Source organism: Mycetomoellerius zeteki, unplaced genomic scaffold (genome assembly GCF_001594055.1).
Source record: "Mycetomoellerius zeteki isolate Tzet28-1 unplaced genomic scaffold, Tzet1.0 scaffold62, whole genome shotgun sequence".
NCBI lineage: Eukaryota > Metazoa > Arthropoda > Insecta > Hymenoptera > Formicidae > Mycetomoellerius > Mycetomoellerius zeteki.
The window spans coordinates 1992908-2010021 of record NW_017257632.1 but is presented as its reverse complement, the minus strand read 5'-3'; the positions used below and the strand labels follow the sequence as shown (position 1 = coordinate 2010021).

General features: G+C 38.6%; 1 protein-coding gene across 1 annotated transcript; it reads left to right on the top strand.

Annotated features, from left to right (window-relative positions):
- Positions 1–2019: 2019 nt before the first annotated feature.
- Msx (homeobox protein H17) lies at positions 2020–16272 on the top strand. Its single transcript, XM_018457024.1, has 3 exons — positions 2020–3625; positions 12604–12800; positions 15232–16272. Exons 1-3 carry the CDS (start codon positions 2614–2616, stop codon positions 15475–15477), a joined length of 1455 nt encoding a protein of 484 aa, XP_018312526.1. The 5' UTR covers positions 2020–2613; the 3' UTR covers positions 15478–16272.
- Positions 16273–17114: the final 842 nt, after the last annotated feature.

The window sequence follows — 17114 nt, the reverse complement described above, 5'->3', positions numbered from 1 at the left end:
TCTTTTGGATCGGAGATTCAATATGTCGCTTTTGCTAACGTTCCAATCCATCCCTCCTATCAGTGGAACATCCCGCGATTATTCCCTCGTAAAGAGCGCAAATATTAGTTTATTTTTACTGATTTATATTATTCTTGTAGCGATGTATGTATATTTCGCGATAATATAGGAAAAAACTGCTTTTTATGAAATTATTGAAAGTATGCAAAAGAAAGTAAAATATCAGAAGCTATTAAAAAATTTTAATAGTTAAAAATCTATGTGAATTTGGAAAAAATAATAGCCTATTTCTCGAAAGATAATCGAAGGAGGGGAATATCAATCCATAGACATAGTTGTACTATGTCTATGTATCACACAATCGAGATAAAATACTTATTTCAGTAACATTTTCATATTTTATTTGTCATTTTGAAAATGAGTATCTAGCTTCATGCGCGAGAAATATTTTTTTCAATTGTTTCCCCGAAAATAATTCTTTTTATTTACAAGCACAAATTTGAGCACAAACAATTAATCGAAAACCAGATTGTCGAATCAAGGACCTAGTCACGTATTTCAACACGTCGTATCCCGCCGATAATTAAATGTGATAGACGTTGGGATTGTGCATATTACCGACAATATATAAATCCTAGATCAGCCATCGCTCGCTCTCACGAGAGCGGAACGAGGTGCCGCGCGATTTGTGTACGCGTACGGGCGAACGCGGAGGGATGCTTGCCCTCCCAGCCATGCGCTCGAGCACACAGCCACGTGCACCCGTATTGCCAATCAATTCGCGCATTGCGCGCCCGGGAATTAGACAATTAGGAGTCGTCACGTTCCGCTCGGTCCCACCGCGTTCCACCACCATCACTACCACCACCACCATAGCCACGTTCCATCGACCATCCGCGTTCTCCACCACCTCGAGACACTCTCCGGCGTCGGGTGATGCAGCCAGCTCCATCTGACGGTTGCGGAGAACTGGAAGAAGGGGGATTTCCCCTATGGGTTTCGATCCACCTCGTTGTCCGCTATTGGTCCACGTCCAACCACGAAGAACGCCCATTCTCGAAACGCCCGAGATGTGCTTCGGCTCGCGCGTATTGGTCGAGCCCAGACCACGGTACCGGTTTTGCTAGCGTTGCGGGGGCGGCGCGCACCCGGCGGTAGCACCGCAACGCCGAGAACGAGAAAAGAGAGATAGATAGATAGAGAGAGAGAGAGAGAGAGAGAGAGAGAGAGAAAGAGAGAGAGAGAAAGAAAGAGGGAGAATGGAGAGCCCCCCGGCAGAGCTCTCCACCGCGAGTGCAGCCGAGCTGGTAATCAGTGCCGTTTCCGCGGCAGTGGCGGTCACCACGCGGCAGATTACACAGATTACAACCGATTACATTTGTACTCCACTGCCGACATTTCTTTTCGCGGGACGACTACAGCACTCCCACCTTGTGTCCTCATCGTCGCGCGATCAGAGCTAGAGTACACACTTGACCGCCTTGGTGAACCGTCTAGGTCGCGACAGGTCGCGTTGTTGGTGCACGAAAAAACTGAGTGCCTCGACTGAAACCCAGAAGCATTGAAAGAGATCGTGTATCGACGTCCAAGCTTAATGGAACGTGCTGATGAACGCGTCGATGACAGCGACGAACTTTCTTGATGTTGGAAATCAGCATTGACCTTTTCAAGGATCTCATATGTCGTTACGCGGACATTGACGTTTGTTACTTAACGGTGAAATAGGCGAAATATCGTAGTGTATCATGTCATGATGAAGAAGGATCTAAGTTTAAAACGATAGAAGCTCAATGCTGGAAAAAATATTATTAGGCTACACAACACACGACGGATTAGAATAATCGTTCGTAATTAATTATAATTTATCATGACAGCGAAAGCTGTCAACGTGAGATTCATCCACGACACATCGTCTCTCGCAAAGAGAGTATTATACAGCGTAGATTCCGTTCTGCGCGCTTTGTTTAAATGTTTTTATACAGATCCGTTAAACGCTGTCTGAGCGAAAGGAGCACAAAGTGTCGCGAAAAGAGAATTGCTGTATGATAATATCAGCTGATAATCGGCAAGGATGCGAAAAGTATAAAAGTTAAGAGATAAGAAGAGTTGGATCATCATGTTGATATCTTAAAAACACTCTTCTGACTCTAATGGAGGAATCCGCTCGTGTCGGCTGGGTCATTCCGCGGCGATGCGGCGGATTCCAAGAATAACGGAGCGCGAAACTTATTAAGGTGGCGGGCTACGCCTCGGAAAGTCTACAACGTTAGCGGGTTTCGTTCAGGAATCGTGATGTGACTGATCGACACTTGAAAATGCCTTGCGGCTCGATGGCATCAATGTATCACGTCCGTCATCCTTTAACGGACGTTCGTGAGAAGCTAATACAACGACTGTTAGCTGACATTTTAAGGTGCGACTTATTCAGAGTTTCGTTAGGATTTGCAGTTTAATGGACATTGGGTACACAACATGGAACTAAGAAAGCGACCGAACGATCTTTTTATTCGCATCTTCGGATGATTATCAAGTGTAGTTTTATAAATTGATTAGAATTGCCGTATTTCGAGACTTGTGAAACGCGAGAACTTAAGAGGCCGGCACAGAATCGGCATGAGCAACAGCGAAGGCGTGGTGACGGGCCCAGGTTCCGGTAACGATCGTTTGTGCGAGGACGTCGACATGGCTACTCCGACGTCAGCATCTTCGAATCTAAAGCCACGAAGCGGCAAGATCAGCTTCAGCGTCGATGCCCTGCTAAGTGGCACGAAGAAGAGTGCCATCGGCGGCACTTTCGCGACCAGGCGAGATAACGATGATAGAATGGATACTGAAAAAAATATTGAGATAGAGGCAAGGTATCGAGAGCTCCTAATAGAACAGCAGAGACTTCAGAGCAGAGAACTACTTGCTAGGTTGAGTCCTCACGGTCTCGCCGGCTTCGGTAATCATCACCACCATCATCATCCGAACAGACTCGAGCAAGATCACCCGCCCGCTCGCCAAGAGATGCTTACAGTAAAGGATTTCTCTAGGACGAGCCACGACAAGTCGTCCTCGCCTATCAGAATAGACCAGGAGATTCCGAGAGACCGACTGACGACCAATTCGCCGAGTGGGATCGGTGAGACGATGCTCCAACGAGAACAAGAGCATATTCAGGAAGAAGACGAAAGGATCGACAGGATCACCAATCCGAGATCTGTATCGCCCGCGAGCAGACGAGAGATTCTCGACGATCGTAGTGATTCCGAAGCGAATCGCTCGTTGGAAGGAGACCGTACGACGGATCATTTGGATCTTGAGGACCATGAGATAAGAAGCGTCGGCCAGTCTGAGGATCTAAATGTGATGGACTCGGATTGCGAATTGGAGAGGGACCTGGAAACTAGCCAGGAGAAGGAGGAGAAGTCTAGCCCGGTAGTGCCTCAGCCGATTCATCCCGGAGTGCAAAGGCCCTCGCAAGGCCCGCCGTATCTCGCTGGAGCACCCGGCGCTCCCGGTTGGAACCCCGCGGGATTTCCGCATTCTCTGGCGGGGTTCGCGTGGCTGCCCCCACCCCCGCATCCGCACAATCCTCATGGACATCTTTACACGCCACATGGTGGACCTACTAGCCCGAACGGTAAAACTAGCACGAGTGTCGTGTTTAACCCTTATTCCCCCTCGTCATTTTTTTTTATCACCCGCCATCGTGAAATCATTCGCGTTTTACGCTTCTATTAAAGGTTACATCGTAATGAAATGGTTTTCAACCATTAAATAATTTTATTTAGTTTTAACCTTCTAGTATACGATTAAAAAACGCGAAATAATAATTTATTATAATAATTTAAGTCGCCATTCCTTTATGTATCGTTATTTTATACTAAAATAATGGTTAAATTTGACACTATTATAATGTAAAATTTAACCACTGTTTTATATAAAATAACGATACACTGAGTAAGAGCAGTAGCGGCTTAAATTAGATTAAATTTGACACTATAAATCCAACAATATACTGATGTATAGTGACGTTACAAGGAGGAGTAAGAGTTAAGATTGTCTATTATATTTTAGAATGTGTGAAATTTCATGCTATGTATTAATAAGCAAACTCATTCACATGTTTACGTCAACACATTAATGTTTTACGATTTACATCACTGGGCTTTGTTAAATAAATCTCTTGCAGAAAATAGTAATGATATACCGAAAATTATCATCTTTTAACTTAATATTGTAATCATAATTTAGTAGTGTGATAATTATTCGTGGAAGAACATTCTTTGAAAATAAGTTATGTCTGAGAAATTTAAAAGGAGTATGCTCAAACAAGAGTAGTTTCACTGTACTTGCTTTTTAGCTTGCGATTCTATCGGATACAATGTCGACAATCAGATAGAAAACGCAAACTCTTAATGCAACTGTTAATGCATGACACGCAGACTTATAACATTCTGCATTAGTGCCGTGGATCACGCGAGTAGGCGGACGTTATCGGTCTTACGTGCCAAAGAATTCGTTCGTACTCTGATTTACTTTCATCGTGATTGAAGCTTAAAGCTAAGGCCTTAAAACTGCCATCACGATCGACACGATAGTTTTTCCTTAATAATTTCTTCTTAACCGGAAAAATTTAACGGGCATAACAAGACTAATAGACCTTAAATATGATGCAAATTCAAGAGATAAATATTTATATTTCGACGAACACATATCATATTTTATCACAGCCATTAACTGAAGAAATGAATATTGCCAATATCAATTCAGTCAGCAGTTTGATTAAATCGTTGATTAAAACGATCCGTTGCATTCTTCAGCATATAATTCTATATTCCATAATCTCTGACTGTCGCAATCGTGTGACTTTGGGATAGAACTTGTTCACATGCAGTATTTCATACTATTAATTTAAATTTAAAAAACGATCGAATATATGACAGCTATAATTTCAAAATTATCACGTTTTCTTACGGACCAATAAATAATCGAATAAATTTTTAGCGGAAATATTGGAGATGCAAATTTATATCTATTACTGATTCACTTAAATGAAATTAACTGATAGCTTTTGTAGTTGTTAATTAATTAGTTAAGAAATTATTTTTTACGTTACCCTGTTCTTTTACCAATCAAAATTCATTTCGTCTAATATTTTTACGTTTAGTACTATCAAATGCTTTTTAATATCGTATAGTATTTGTAGACACAGAATTGTTATAGACGTGCATTAGCCATTAGTTCCAAGAACTGTACAAGAATTAGTATCGTTCACTTATCGAGGACTTTACTTTATGCGAAACTAGGTAAAGTCGTAATTTTCCTTCTACTCGATGTTGATATCGATCCTACACAAAATTGTAATTCGATCGTTTTGCAGATCTTTTTCGAATTTATTCCACAAATGTCAACGCGGAACTCAAGCTCATGTTACGATTTGAAGCGATTCGGTTCCTTGAAATGCGGAAAGTTCGATCGGTGCGTCGGGCTCGATGTCTTATATCTAGGCTATTAGGACGCATGATCGGCGCTTACAAAGCGACGACGGAATGTGTTTTCCATCGTCTCTAGTGTGATGGAGGCAGGAGTGACCACGAGGTGACGCGAGCGAAAAATCGGGCACGCAGATAAAACTCGACGTAATTGCCTAATGAGGAAGGAGAAACCTCGAAAGAGAGAGCAACTGCAGCGCGATTCTCGGGACAGGTACAAAAGTGATCAGCCGTACAGAGATACAGATCTTGTTTCATGACTGGTGGCGGATATATGGATTGTAATTGGCTAATAAATTGAGAAGGAAAGCCGTGGCGGTTCCAAGTCGCGATAATTAGACGTCGCTTGGGAACACTTCGCTGATAAATAATTTACGGTGACTTAAACGAGAGAATTAGTTGCGATTTATTAATTACCAACTGCAAGCCCTCTCGCTCTCTCTTATCTCGCGTAGAGTAGCGATTGCTTGAAGAAAATTCGATTGCTGTAAACAAGATACGAATTGAATATATATTTTGTTCGATTCAATTATATCTATTTGATGCAAAACATGACAAATGTTTAAGTCAATCTAGAATATTTTTATGTACATGAATTTTTACAATTTTCAATTCAAACAAACTACTCGCCGATTATTTGAGACCGATAAAAATAATCAGCGCACAGTTTGCTTAACTATTAGAAATTGTAAAAATACGCATATACGAAGACCCACTGACTGAATATTTATACTTATTTGTATTGAACTTCTCTCGGTTCATGTTCACTCAATATTGTCAATCCATTGGAATTTTGGCGTTCGAAATATGATATCAATTACGATGACAATGCACATTGAGCCATTATTAATTCTTCCACAATTCATAGTCATTACCATTTATCTAAGCGAGTAGAAGATTCCGCTAATGGAGAAAGATGTTGAAGTGCAAAGATTCATGTTGTCTTGTGAGTAAAGGACTCATGAACATTATTACATTGAGTCCATTCCTAATGGACAATTAAAGTAATACCTCATTAAGGTGTAACTGACACCTCTCGCACAATGAGTTAATCGTACATCGCGGTACTCTCTTCGAGGTACTCCATCTCGAGTGCTCGCAAGAGTGCAAAAGGACGAGAGTGTTCCTTGTACTTGGCCTCGCTATTCGCGCGTAAACTTTTATGCTCGCCAGGAGTCCCGTAATGGTTTTAGAGATTTCTTTCTCGGAAACAGCGTGAGTTCCTCATTACGGGTGGATATAATTTCGCAGGAACTTCGAGATTCGCAACATTATTTACTTCTAGGACATTTAACGAGGATGGCGAAAGAATCGCCTTTGAAGAATGAATCGTGATCATTTTATAAATGTTTTTGAAAAAGTCCTCATTACATTATTATATAGTTTCTGCAATATTATCGCATGGATAATATCTACAAAATTTTTTCATAATTGCGCAAATAATAAAATCAATTTTGCAACAAGTGACAAAAGAAAATTATTAGAGAAATTTGGAGAAATTTACGCAGTATAATTTTCCTTATTTCTTAAATACATAATTGAACAGTTAATGCAGCATCCATTCGCAGTGAAATCGGAAAAGGAAGAATATTAGGAAAATAGCAAGCGTAAAACTAATATATAAACGTACATGAGCACACCTGCTACGTTCATTGCTTTATCTTTCAAAGAGAGAGTAGCATAATTAAAAGTAACGCTTATAATACTCGATGTAAAGCAGCATGAATAGTAACCGGAGAATGAGAGAATATTGGAAAGACACGCGATCCCGCAGCTAATGGGAACGTATAAAAGCTGACTGCTATATGGACCCGTGTATCTCTCAAAGTGGCATAATTGAATGAAACGCATTTACATCATTTGTGTCAACCGTAATAAAATCCGGCTCAAAATATAACGCTTGATGTAAAGCGGTATTGACAGTAAATCATGGAGGGACAACAAATAGATACAATAACGAAATTGATGAGAATGCGTAAGAGCAACTACGCGTTTGTTTTCCATATCTTGTTTTCCACACTGTTTACGCTGCCGACAGAAAACGAAAAGTGGAAAAAGACGAGAATACGATGATCGGCCCGCACGCCAGCCGGGATCGCTAACAGTTCGACATGATAGAGTCATATATAACTCACGACATCCATAATGCATTCAAGAGGTCCCTGGTAAAAACTGCTCTTGTTAAAGTGGCCTGTTAAGTTTGGTGTAGCGCATTCAGCTTCCTGTGCGATGTCGCTTGGCAAAGCTTTTTGCGAACGATAACGACAAACCATTCGCCCCCTCGTCTCGGCCCGTCCCGCGTTCTTCTTATGATTTATCCCCCTCGTTTTCTTTCCGCTATTGATGCGCGACACCAATTATACCAGCACTTCGAACGAAAACCGGAGCAACTCGGTATGCACCACTATTACAATCGCGATTATCGCAGTCGTGACAGTGTCGCTTTTGCCCTGAGATGATTGTTTACTCATAGGAATTCGTTTAATTACCACGTCTTTTAGTCCTCGGTATTTTCGATAAGAAGTTCCGAACGACGCAAATCAACATTTCCTTATTGTACCTTCAATCGCGTCATTGTGTGTGTGTATTTATTTTACAGAGAAATTTAAATGTAACAATTTTTTTCCGGAAATCATTAAATTCGCGTGTATAAAATAATATTTTGCGAGAGGTAAAATAAATTTTGAAAATATTGTTTTAAATTAAATTAAACGATTTATAGCGATTTGTATTTTATTTAAGCCTGATGTTTCATTTTTTGATTAACTTGCGATAAGACTTAATCTGATGATAATGTAAAAATTGTATTTTTCTAGCTACGTCGAAGTATTAGAACACATAATAATATTATAAGAAAATCATTTTATTTATCACTTATAAGTTCATTTTAAGTGACAAATGATAATGTAAGAATTGTCATGATGACGTCCTATGTTATATCGTTATGACTTAACTGTGACTGTGTTCTACCTGAGTGGTTAATCATTAAATTAAAGATTTTGTAATGAGTATTTTTTTATTTAAAGTTATCGCACATACTACGAAACCAGTAATAATTAATCATAACTAAAAAAAAACATAATTTTTATATTATCATGAGGTTAAGCGAGCCTAAACTACAAGTCATTAACCAGAAAATAAAATACCGGGCTTTAAAAGCCCACTAAGAATTTAACCTTTACGACGAGAAAGGTTAAATTATACCACTATAGTACTAAAACAGTGTCATATTTTGAGGCAAGGAATACAACAACAAAAAATAACGAATATAAAAACAAATCTTACTCAAAGAAAAGTTGTAAAATTTAAAAAAATGGACTCCCTTCTAAAGGTTAATGAGAAAAAAATTATCTTACGTGAAATAATCCAGATTCATCAAGATATCCTTTAATTATTTTGGTAATAAAGTATTATAAATACATCGCTTTTCGATAATGAAATATCTCTTCGATATATCACATCTTCTGCACAAAAGTCGTTTCTGAAAAATTAGACAGTGAAAAGCTTATTAGCCCATTTCCATTAAGCGTTCACCACTGACAGTTATTCCAGGGGGGGTGCGATACGGGGCTCGTATATAGCCGATAATCCCCGGGGCCCGTCGCTGGGCGGCGGCTTACGAAAATTATGAATACGGACGTCATTTATAACGCTCGAACACCGCTGCCCGTACGCATTTATCTGGATTGCGCGCGCAGGAATGAATTAACGACGCCCGCCCCGCGTCCAATGATGTTCTACAAAATATTTCGGACGATTCATCATTCCATGGACGTAATTACCCGGCTCGGCCGTTCCACAGCGGCCCGACGCGACGCCCGTCTGTCGGCTAACGCGTCTCTCTTCAGCATCCCTAAAAATTCAGTATCCGTTGATGAAAGTAGTATCGTGATCGCATAAGGATTGCAGTTGCCTTCTGTAAGATTTTGCACCTCGTAAAAATATTCGCAAGAATTGTATGCTCAAACATGATTGCGCACGCTATTTTAAAGATCTGATTTTATTATATTGGTCTTATTATTGTTAGAGAATAAATTTCATGCTTTATGTTATAGTCTGATGTCCGTGTGTACATCATTATAATCCAATATAATTAAATATTAATTTTAATTTAAAACTCATGGTTTTAATAAATAGTGCATAGAGAAAGAATTTTGCTGAAGTCTAAAAATTTAGCTGAATTAGATAAAACAGATATAAAAATAATCTTTTTGGACTCTGTCTCTCTTCTCTCTCTCTCTCTATTCAAATTATGTAGGACGCTCAAACTGGTTGCTAGAATGTCAAAAATTTTTACAACATTGCTCATTGTACTTGAGATTTCTACGTAACTACTTTGATGGTCCAACAAAATTATTTTTAATTGTGATACGAATTTGAACCAATGAGAATAAATCTAATTGAATAAAAGAAATCCTACATTCGGTGAAAGTGGATCTATAGTGCTTAAATATTCCTTTGTAAATTTATATATATATTTGATTCTGTAAATTGTACGTAAAACTATTTTTAGATCTGTATCAAGCTGAATTTTTAGATACTTCAGCAAAAGTTTTTTTTATGTGCAGAAATTTATAGTTCAGCCACACACGAACTCGTTTCTTTAATTAGGCTGATTTAACGCCGTAAGACATTTGGAGATGATCCGAATCAATCTGTTATCGTCGCACGTTTGTCTAACCGAAAAGTTTACATGGAAAGCGAACTGCTTGTGTACCTATCAGAACGACAACGGCCGTTGCGGCTATGTAGCCATACCCGTGCGTGTTTCAGCGGTCGGGTAATTAACAGAAATTAATTAGCAGTCAAGAAGAACATATTGATCGGTTACGTGCGCGGCATGGCCAACTTCGATGAGCGACATGAAATCGCTATATTACCGCATGAATGGATGCGACATCGACACGTAACGACAGATTGTCCGGCTATGCGCGGATTCGCGGTGTCTTTCTTGCGCATTTTCTTTTGCAATCTCGAACGCACATATCGCGATCACTTTACTTACATTAGACTATCTTAGGCCCGTCTTTCCTCCAAGATAAGTAAACAACATTGTAACTCGAATATTAACCGTATTAATAATTCATTAGCTCGGTGACTCAAGGCAGCAAATTTCCAACATCGTTATGTTAATATGAAAACAAAAATAAAAATATATCATCGAATGGCAATAACGTGTAATTAGTGATATGTTTGATAAAAAGATCGCGCTGTGCGTTGTCACGACTCGCATACGATGTTCTTAAACGCAAAAGAAAGTGGTAGCGGATAGATCCACGACTTTTGATTCATCCAGATAGGTATTTAATTAGCAGAAATTAATTAGCGTCCCGGGAGAACATATTGATTGGTTACGTGCGTAAACCCACCAAGCTTCCCCAAGTGACACGTGAAACGGGGAACTGGCGGTGCAACGAGAATGGAAGACGTGATACCGGTGTCTCGACTGATCCGGTCGACAATGCCGGCGGCCTATGCCTTTTTTGTACTCGGTCGAACGTTAATTAGCGCTCGGAATCCACACGATGCCCTCCTCGCTGCGTCGCAAAATCGTCATCGTTTCGTCGTGCTGAATGTCGAAAACACTTTTTCACGATGCCAGCACGGTGTAGCCGTACAAAGTCGCGATGTAACTTCGCATCTGGCCGACGCAGGGCCGCTTCCACGAGATATCAATTACTCTTCCTCTCATACGAGTCGCTTATTTTGAATGCGGCGCGAGATAGTGCGGCGTGTGTTATAGGGAAATAATATGTCTAATTATAGAATGGTGCGCGGGCGCTAAGAAGAGTTATTGGCAAGCCAACTGTGATTTTTAAGAGATGTCAATACTTCATTTGGTCCCTTGTACGTCGCTTTAAAAATTCGCATCTCTAACGTGGGATATTAATTTATCGCGGTCTAAAATAAATAAAAAAATAAACGCTCATAGCGTTATCATGTAGCCCTCGCTACATATATTTCTACTTCATACAGATTATGTTATTTTTTATCTTTTATTTTTAAGTGAATTTTAACGAAGTGGTCAGCTTAAAATGAATTTACAAATGAATGACAAGGTGCGGGAATGCTGCCGGATATAATCGCGCTACCGTGGAGAGGTGGCGAAACTTTACGCAGTACCAACTAATTGCACGTACATGAGCCGATCGTAAACAACGACGGTCAATGATAATCATGCGCGCCGGATGCAGGAGACCGGGATAATAGCTCGATAATTAGGCGCCGTTCGTTGAGCATTCGAGCGCGATTTATTTTTTATGATTTAATTTGCGCCCTCCCTCCAGCCGGTACTGCGAGACCGTAATCGCTTCATCATGCGAAACCTATGAAAACGCGTCTTGCCGAGACGTTGCTGGGTGATCGTAAATTAACGACTAACGTTGCACATCCGGGATTAATTATCATTCGATGAGTGTAAGAAGACGGGACTGGCGTTTTAATAGTACAGATACAAATGTCCGCGAATATCATTATTAACGTATCTCTCTCTGTAATGATGCTGATAGCAGAGTGGTGCAGCAGAGTAATGCTATTTTAATCCCCATCTCTTCTCTTTTTAAAGAGGAATAGCGGTTCGAATCAACTCGAAACGAGAACGGGCGAGATCGAATCATTATGCTGAATGATTTTCTAATAAAAACCTTATGTTTTTCGTTGAAAATCAACTTTCTAAACTTTTTGCAACAATATCCACTTCAATATTACATTTTTATGAAGTAAATAAGGGCTTACTGGAAATGCTAATTTATTTATTAACTTTTAGTACACACGATTAAATATTCGTGTCTTGTACATTTCTTTTCTTCGAAAAACTAGGAGCATTAAATAGTTAGTTACAACATTTATACACAATTTATTTAAATGCATACAAATATTACAAATATTTTCTAAAGATGTAAGATATATATGTAGTGTAAGAATCACTTAATAATTTTATATTTTTTTTGTATATTTGTTAAAGTGATAAAAATTAACCTGAGGCACGAATGATCCATCATGTGTAGTAAAGGACCAGAAAATTATCGTGTATATAATATTATACTTACAGGATTAAAATTATTCACACGAAGAGATACGAAGTCAAATCCTATCAGAACGCATGTCTTCTCTTTGGTTTCAGGGGACTTAAGATTGCCAGGACCCGGACCAGGCCCGGTTAGGTGCACCCTCAGAAAGCATAAACCGAACCGGAAGCCGAGAACGCCGTTCACGACGCAGCAGCTGTTATCGCTTGAAAAAAAGTTTCGCGAAAAACAGTACTTAACGATAGCCGAAAGAGCGGAGTTCTCGTCGTCTCTTCACCTCACGGAAACGCAGGTGAGACGCAGTTGACATACGAGTAATTAGCTCTTTTAGCAAATTGAAAAAGTCTCATTTTATATAACGATCTCCAGCGAACCATTAATGTTCAACATAAATGTATGTCAAGAAATGCTATTTATAAAAGCGTTCCGTCATAAATTAATACAAATTGATCGTATTTAACGTGAAATGCATGAGAAGAACGTATTTTTACTTATTACCGAATAAATATAATACAAAACGAGTAAAAATAGAATACACATATTGACTTTAAAACTGATATCGAATCAAATGTAGGGTATTCTTCGATTAACGAGCTTATTGATAAAAGTCGTTAAAATTATCTGTTTATATTTATTTTATTGAACGATAATAAACCAATCACGCGTGCTTTTAAGGCGAAAGATGGTACTATCGTGTCGGAAATTAATATTTACACGTTTTTAATATCTTTACGCTCGAATTAACAGTTAATTGTAAATTTATCTTTCACGAAAATTATTATTATAACATGTCGCGAATATTATTATTATTATAGTATCTGTGCTCTTCTCCATTTGGACTATCGTGATTCTTTGCCATATATGTAACAGAGTAGGCTATTATCGCGCCGGTTAGCGTGCTAAGATACACTTTGCGCATTCGTTACAATGCATCAGTCGAAATGAAGCTACGTCGTACATTCATTTGCTTAGATAAGCTACGAATACCCCGCCATCTCCTCGTGTCGTTTAAGTCGCCAAACCATTCCTTCGATCGCGCTCTCTTCTCTCTCATTATTCACCACGGACAAAGAGGTATGTCTACAATTCAAATCGTGACACTCAAGCTGTGGTGATATTCATCCCTATGATCACACGTAGTAACTTATCACTTGATTTTTTTGACGACGAGGAGAAAGCATAGACAGTTGACACTCTTTTTGTATTTATTAAATGCTTAATCCTGGAATCAATTTTAATTCATATATTATACAGGAATGTAATAACAATTTGGGTGTTACGTTCCGTTTTCTATCTTAATTAGGCTTAATTTAGCCGAAATTTTTACACGGAAAGAACAATTTCGTTGAAGTATCTAAAAATTTAGCTAAATACAAATCTAAAAATACTTTATTATACTATCAAAATAATTATGTAGACATTCAAACCAGTTACTAGAATGTCAAAATTTTTTGCAACATTATTGCTCATTAAGCTTCAGTTTCTTATATACGTAATTATTTTAATAGTTCAACAAAATTATTTTCAAAAAGCTATATCTAATAAATTTTTAGATACTTCAATAAAATCATTCTTTCCATGTAGCTTTCAATGATTTATATCAAGTAAAGTTCAGTTACGTTAAGTTAAGTTTAGTTGACATGGGTTTTCACAAGTAATTTGAAATTGTCTATTAAAATTGAAACGTTTTCTAAAACAGTTTAACAAAGTTTTTACATCGTTTTATTTTTCAATGTTTTCTAGAGAACGTCTGAATGCACCGTAATTATCCTATTCATGTATATTGCCAAAAATAAGTATTCATTAAAAGCTCCATCGATGTAGAATAATTTCGGAGACCTTATACTTTTCATTCTCGAGCCAAAAGTGCTACAAATTAGCCGATTCAAAGCGACAACTGCGTAAATGACGCTCGCGGAACGACTGTGCAAATAACAATTAAACGCGATTTAATGCTGACCCGACACGTATATCTGCGTGTATAAACTCGAGTGTTAGGCGTGTCGCTGTCTTATAACATCGAGGACTTCTCGATACGTCGATAATTTCCTGGTGAAAGCTGATGTTCCACCGACTGTTTTGTCTAACGACACGCTAAATGACTCGCATGCGTTTTACGCAGAAAATCTTTATTTGTTTCATACCACGTTCTTGGTGATGACGCGTTAAATAGTAAAATTACTGCGTAATTTTATTAATTATGGATTCTCAGACGTTTGCAGTAACTCGCGCGGTTTGAATATGCTATTTGTCGATTGTAAATCTCCAGCCGCTGGTGTTAAACGCGACCTCAACCAATAATGGCACTTATGTAATGTTTGCAGGTGTGTCGCATGGTATAATGCAACACGACATTAGAATCTATGATTACTCACGTTGTTAGGTATCTCACGAACCAGTACTTTTAATAATTCATGGAGAAAAGTTTCGTTCTCAAATTACTGACTAATAATACTGCTATGTGTCGAATAACATTGCTAATAATAATATGTAACAAAAATCTTAATTCATTTGATTTGATTTATATTTTATTTTAAAATACTATTGATTCTGAAGAGTATTACCGTTAATGTTATAAAAATGTTTAAAGCTTGTATTATTAAATCTCAAGTTGTGCACCTGAGATATTTGAGGAATTAATGAAAAAGCGATATATGAACCAGTTTTGTATAATATCAGTTCGTTCGTTACTGCTCTAAATCGAAAATACTGTAATGTTTCAGGTGAAGATCTGGTTTCAAAACCGAAGAGCCAAGGCGAAGCGGCTTCAGGAGGCGGAAATAGAGAAGCTAAGACTATCCGCGAGGCCCCTGCTGCACCCCAGTTTCGGATCGGGGCTGATGTTCTCTGGGGTGGGCCCGCCTGGTACCCCAGGAGTACCTCCTTTCATTGCAGCTGCCATGGCTAGGCACACCCATGCCGCAGCAGCGGCGGCCATGTTCATGGGGCCGCCTGGGCACCGACCTTAATAATGATATTCCAAGATATAATACGCGTGTAATTCGAAATCATTCTTAATGTCATCGTCTGAAGATCCAACCTGCTCACAAATGGGATCCGATAACGCAGAATCTATGAATTGTCAAGAATTCATGGAGATATGAAAATCTGCACATTTATTTAAGAATCCGAGAGAGAATCCAAACTCCGGGAATTTAATTCCAGACGATACTCGCACGATAATTTCGAGAAAATTAGAATTCGAGAAAGCGAGGATTTACGAAGATAACGAAAAACCTAAGAACTTTGGAGATTTAAAAGCTAAAGAGATCGAAAATTTGGAGATTCAAGAAAGCAAATGCTAAAAATTTAGAACTCAAGATTTCGAAAACTTCAGAAACCGAAAAGCTGAAAAAGTCTAATAAAATAATTAATAATAAATCCATAAAACGGATTTTAAGTGATCTTTCTTTTACGTGAAGCAGGAAAATTGCCTGAAGTTTTTCAGCCACTCTTATTTATTAGTCCACCTTCCGTTCGAGTTTAATTGTCCAATCTTCTACCGATACCAAGGATATTGGGATCTACCATTTAACGTTGGAAGTCGAAATTGGCTAGGAATGGTTATATAGTGACAATACTTGCGCGTTAATCCGGACGGCTTATCTCCAGAGGAATACAGATAATCTGAATTTCAATACGTTAAGTCCGAAACTATCGTTTGGGAGACTTGTAGCTTGAAGAAACATCGTCGCGTAAATTTCTCGAGACGATGGAATACGTATATATTGGCGCCTCGAGAGGTGCACGAAACTTTGATCTCATCAAGAAAAAGCACGAGTGTACATAGTGTAAATAGATACGCGTTCGTACGATAACTATGGGTGTACGTATGTATATACACACGTGTACAGGACGCTTCGATTACCGTCAAGAAGAGGAATCGCGAGGAACGAGAGCGTTAGTTTTAACGATTTGAATCGCGCTGGATCTAGCAAACGTTCGTTCACAGATGTGTTTTTAATATGGACTGATCGAGAGAATGCAGCGACGTGAATGTGCGAGGTACGTTTAAATAATTCCGAGTCTGAGAGCATTAATAGAGAAAGGGTCGAAATCAAATATAATAGTCGTTTCTCTGAAAGTAATTCCTCATATTGAAGAAAATAAATCTATTCATTTATATTAGAATTTTTTCAAAACCTAAGTCGTAAAATTTTCAAAAGTTGCATCGGTAACATCTCTAATAGCTGCTATAAATAAAGGACGGACCATTGCATTGATTCCTCATCGGCAAGTATACAGTTCGTAGTTCACCTAATCTCGATATCTTTCAGACTTATTAAATTTTGTTTTCTATGCAAGAAGAGAGAGAGACAAGACAAGTGCGTGTAAATTATGTATCCGCTTGTGTCGATTGTGAATCGGGGGAGACGCTCATAGACAGTAAAAGCTAACGTTACGAATGTGGCGTGGTTCTAGACGTACCTATGCGCCTTGTATAAATGTAAGATGATAATTTATCCATGGAAGTATATTATAGTGAAATAAAAGATTTCAGTATTTATGTTCTTTCCATCGATTTTTCAACCCACGATGAAACATTTACGAATTCTATGCACGGATGAATACAGATAAATTGTAGAATAAAAATTTATTTTTTTAA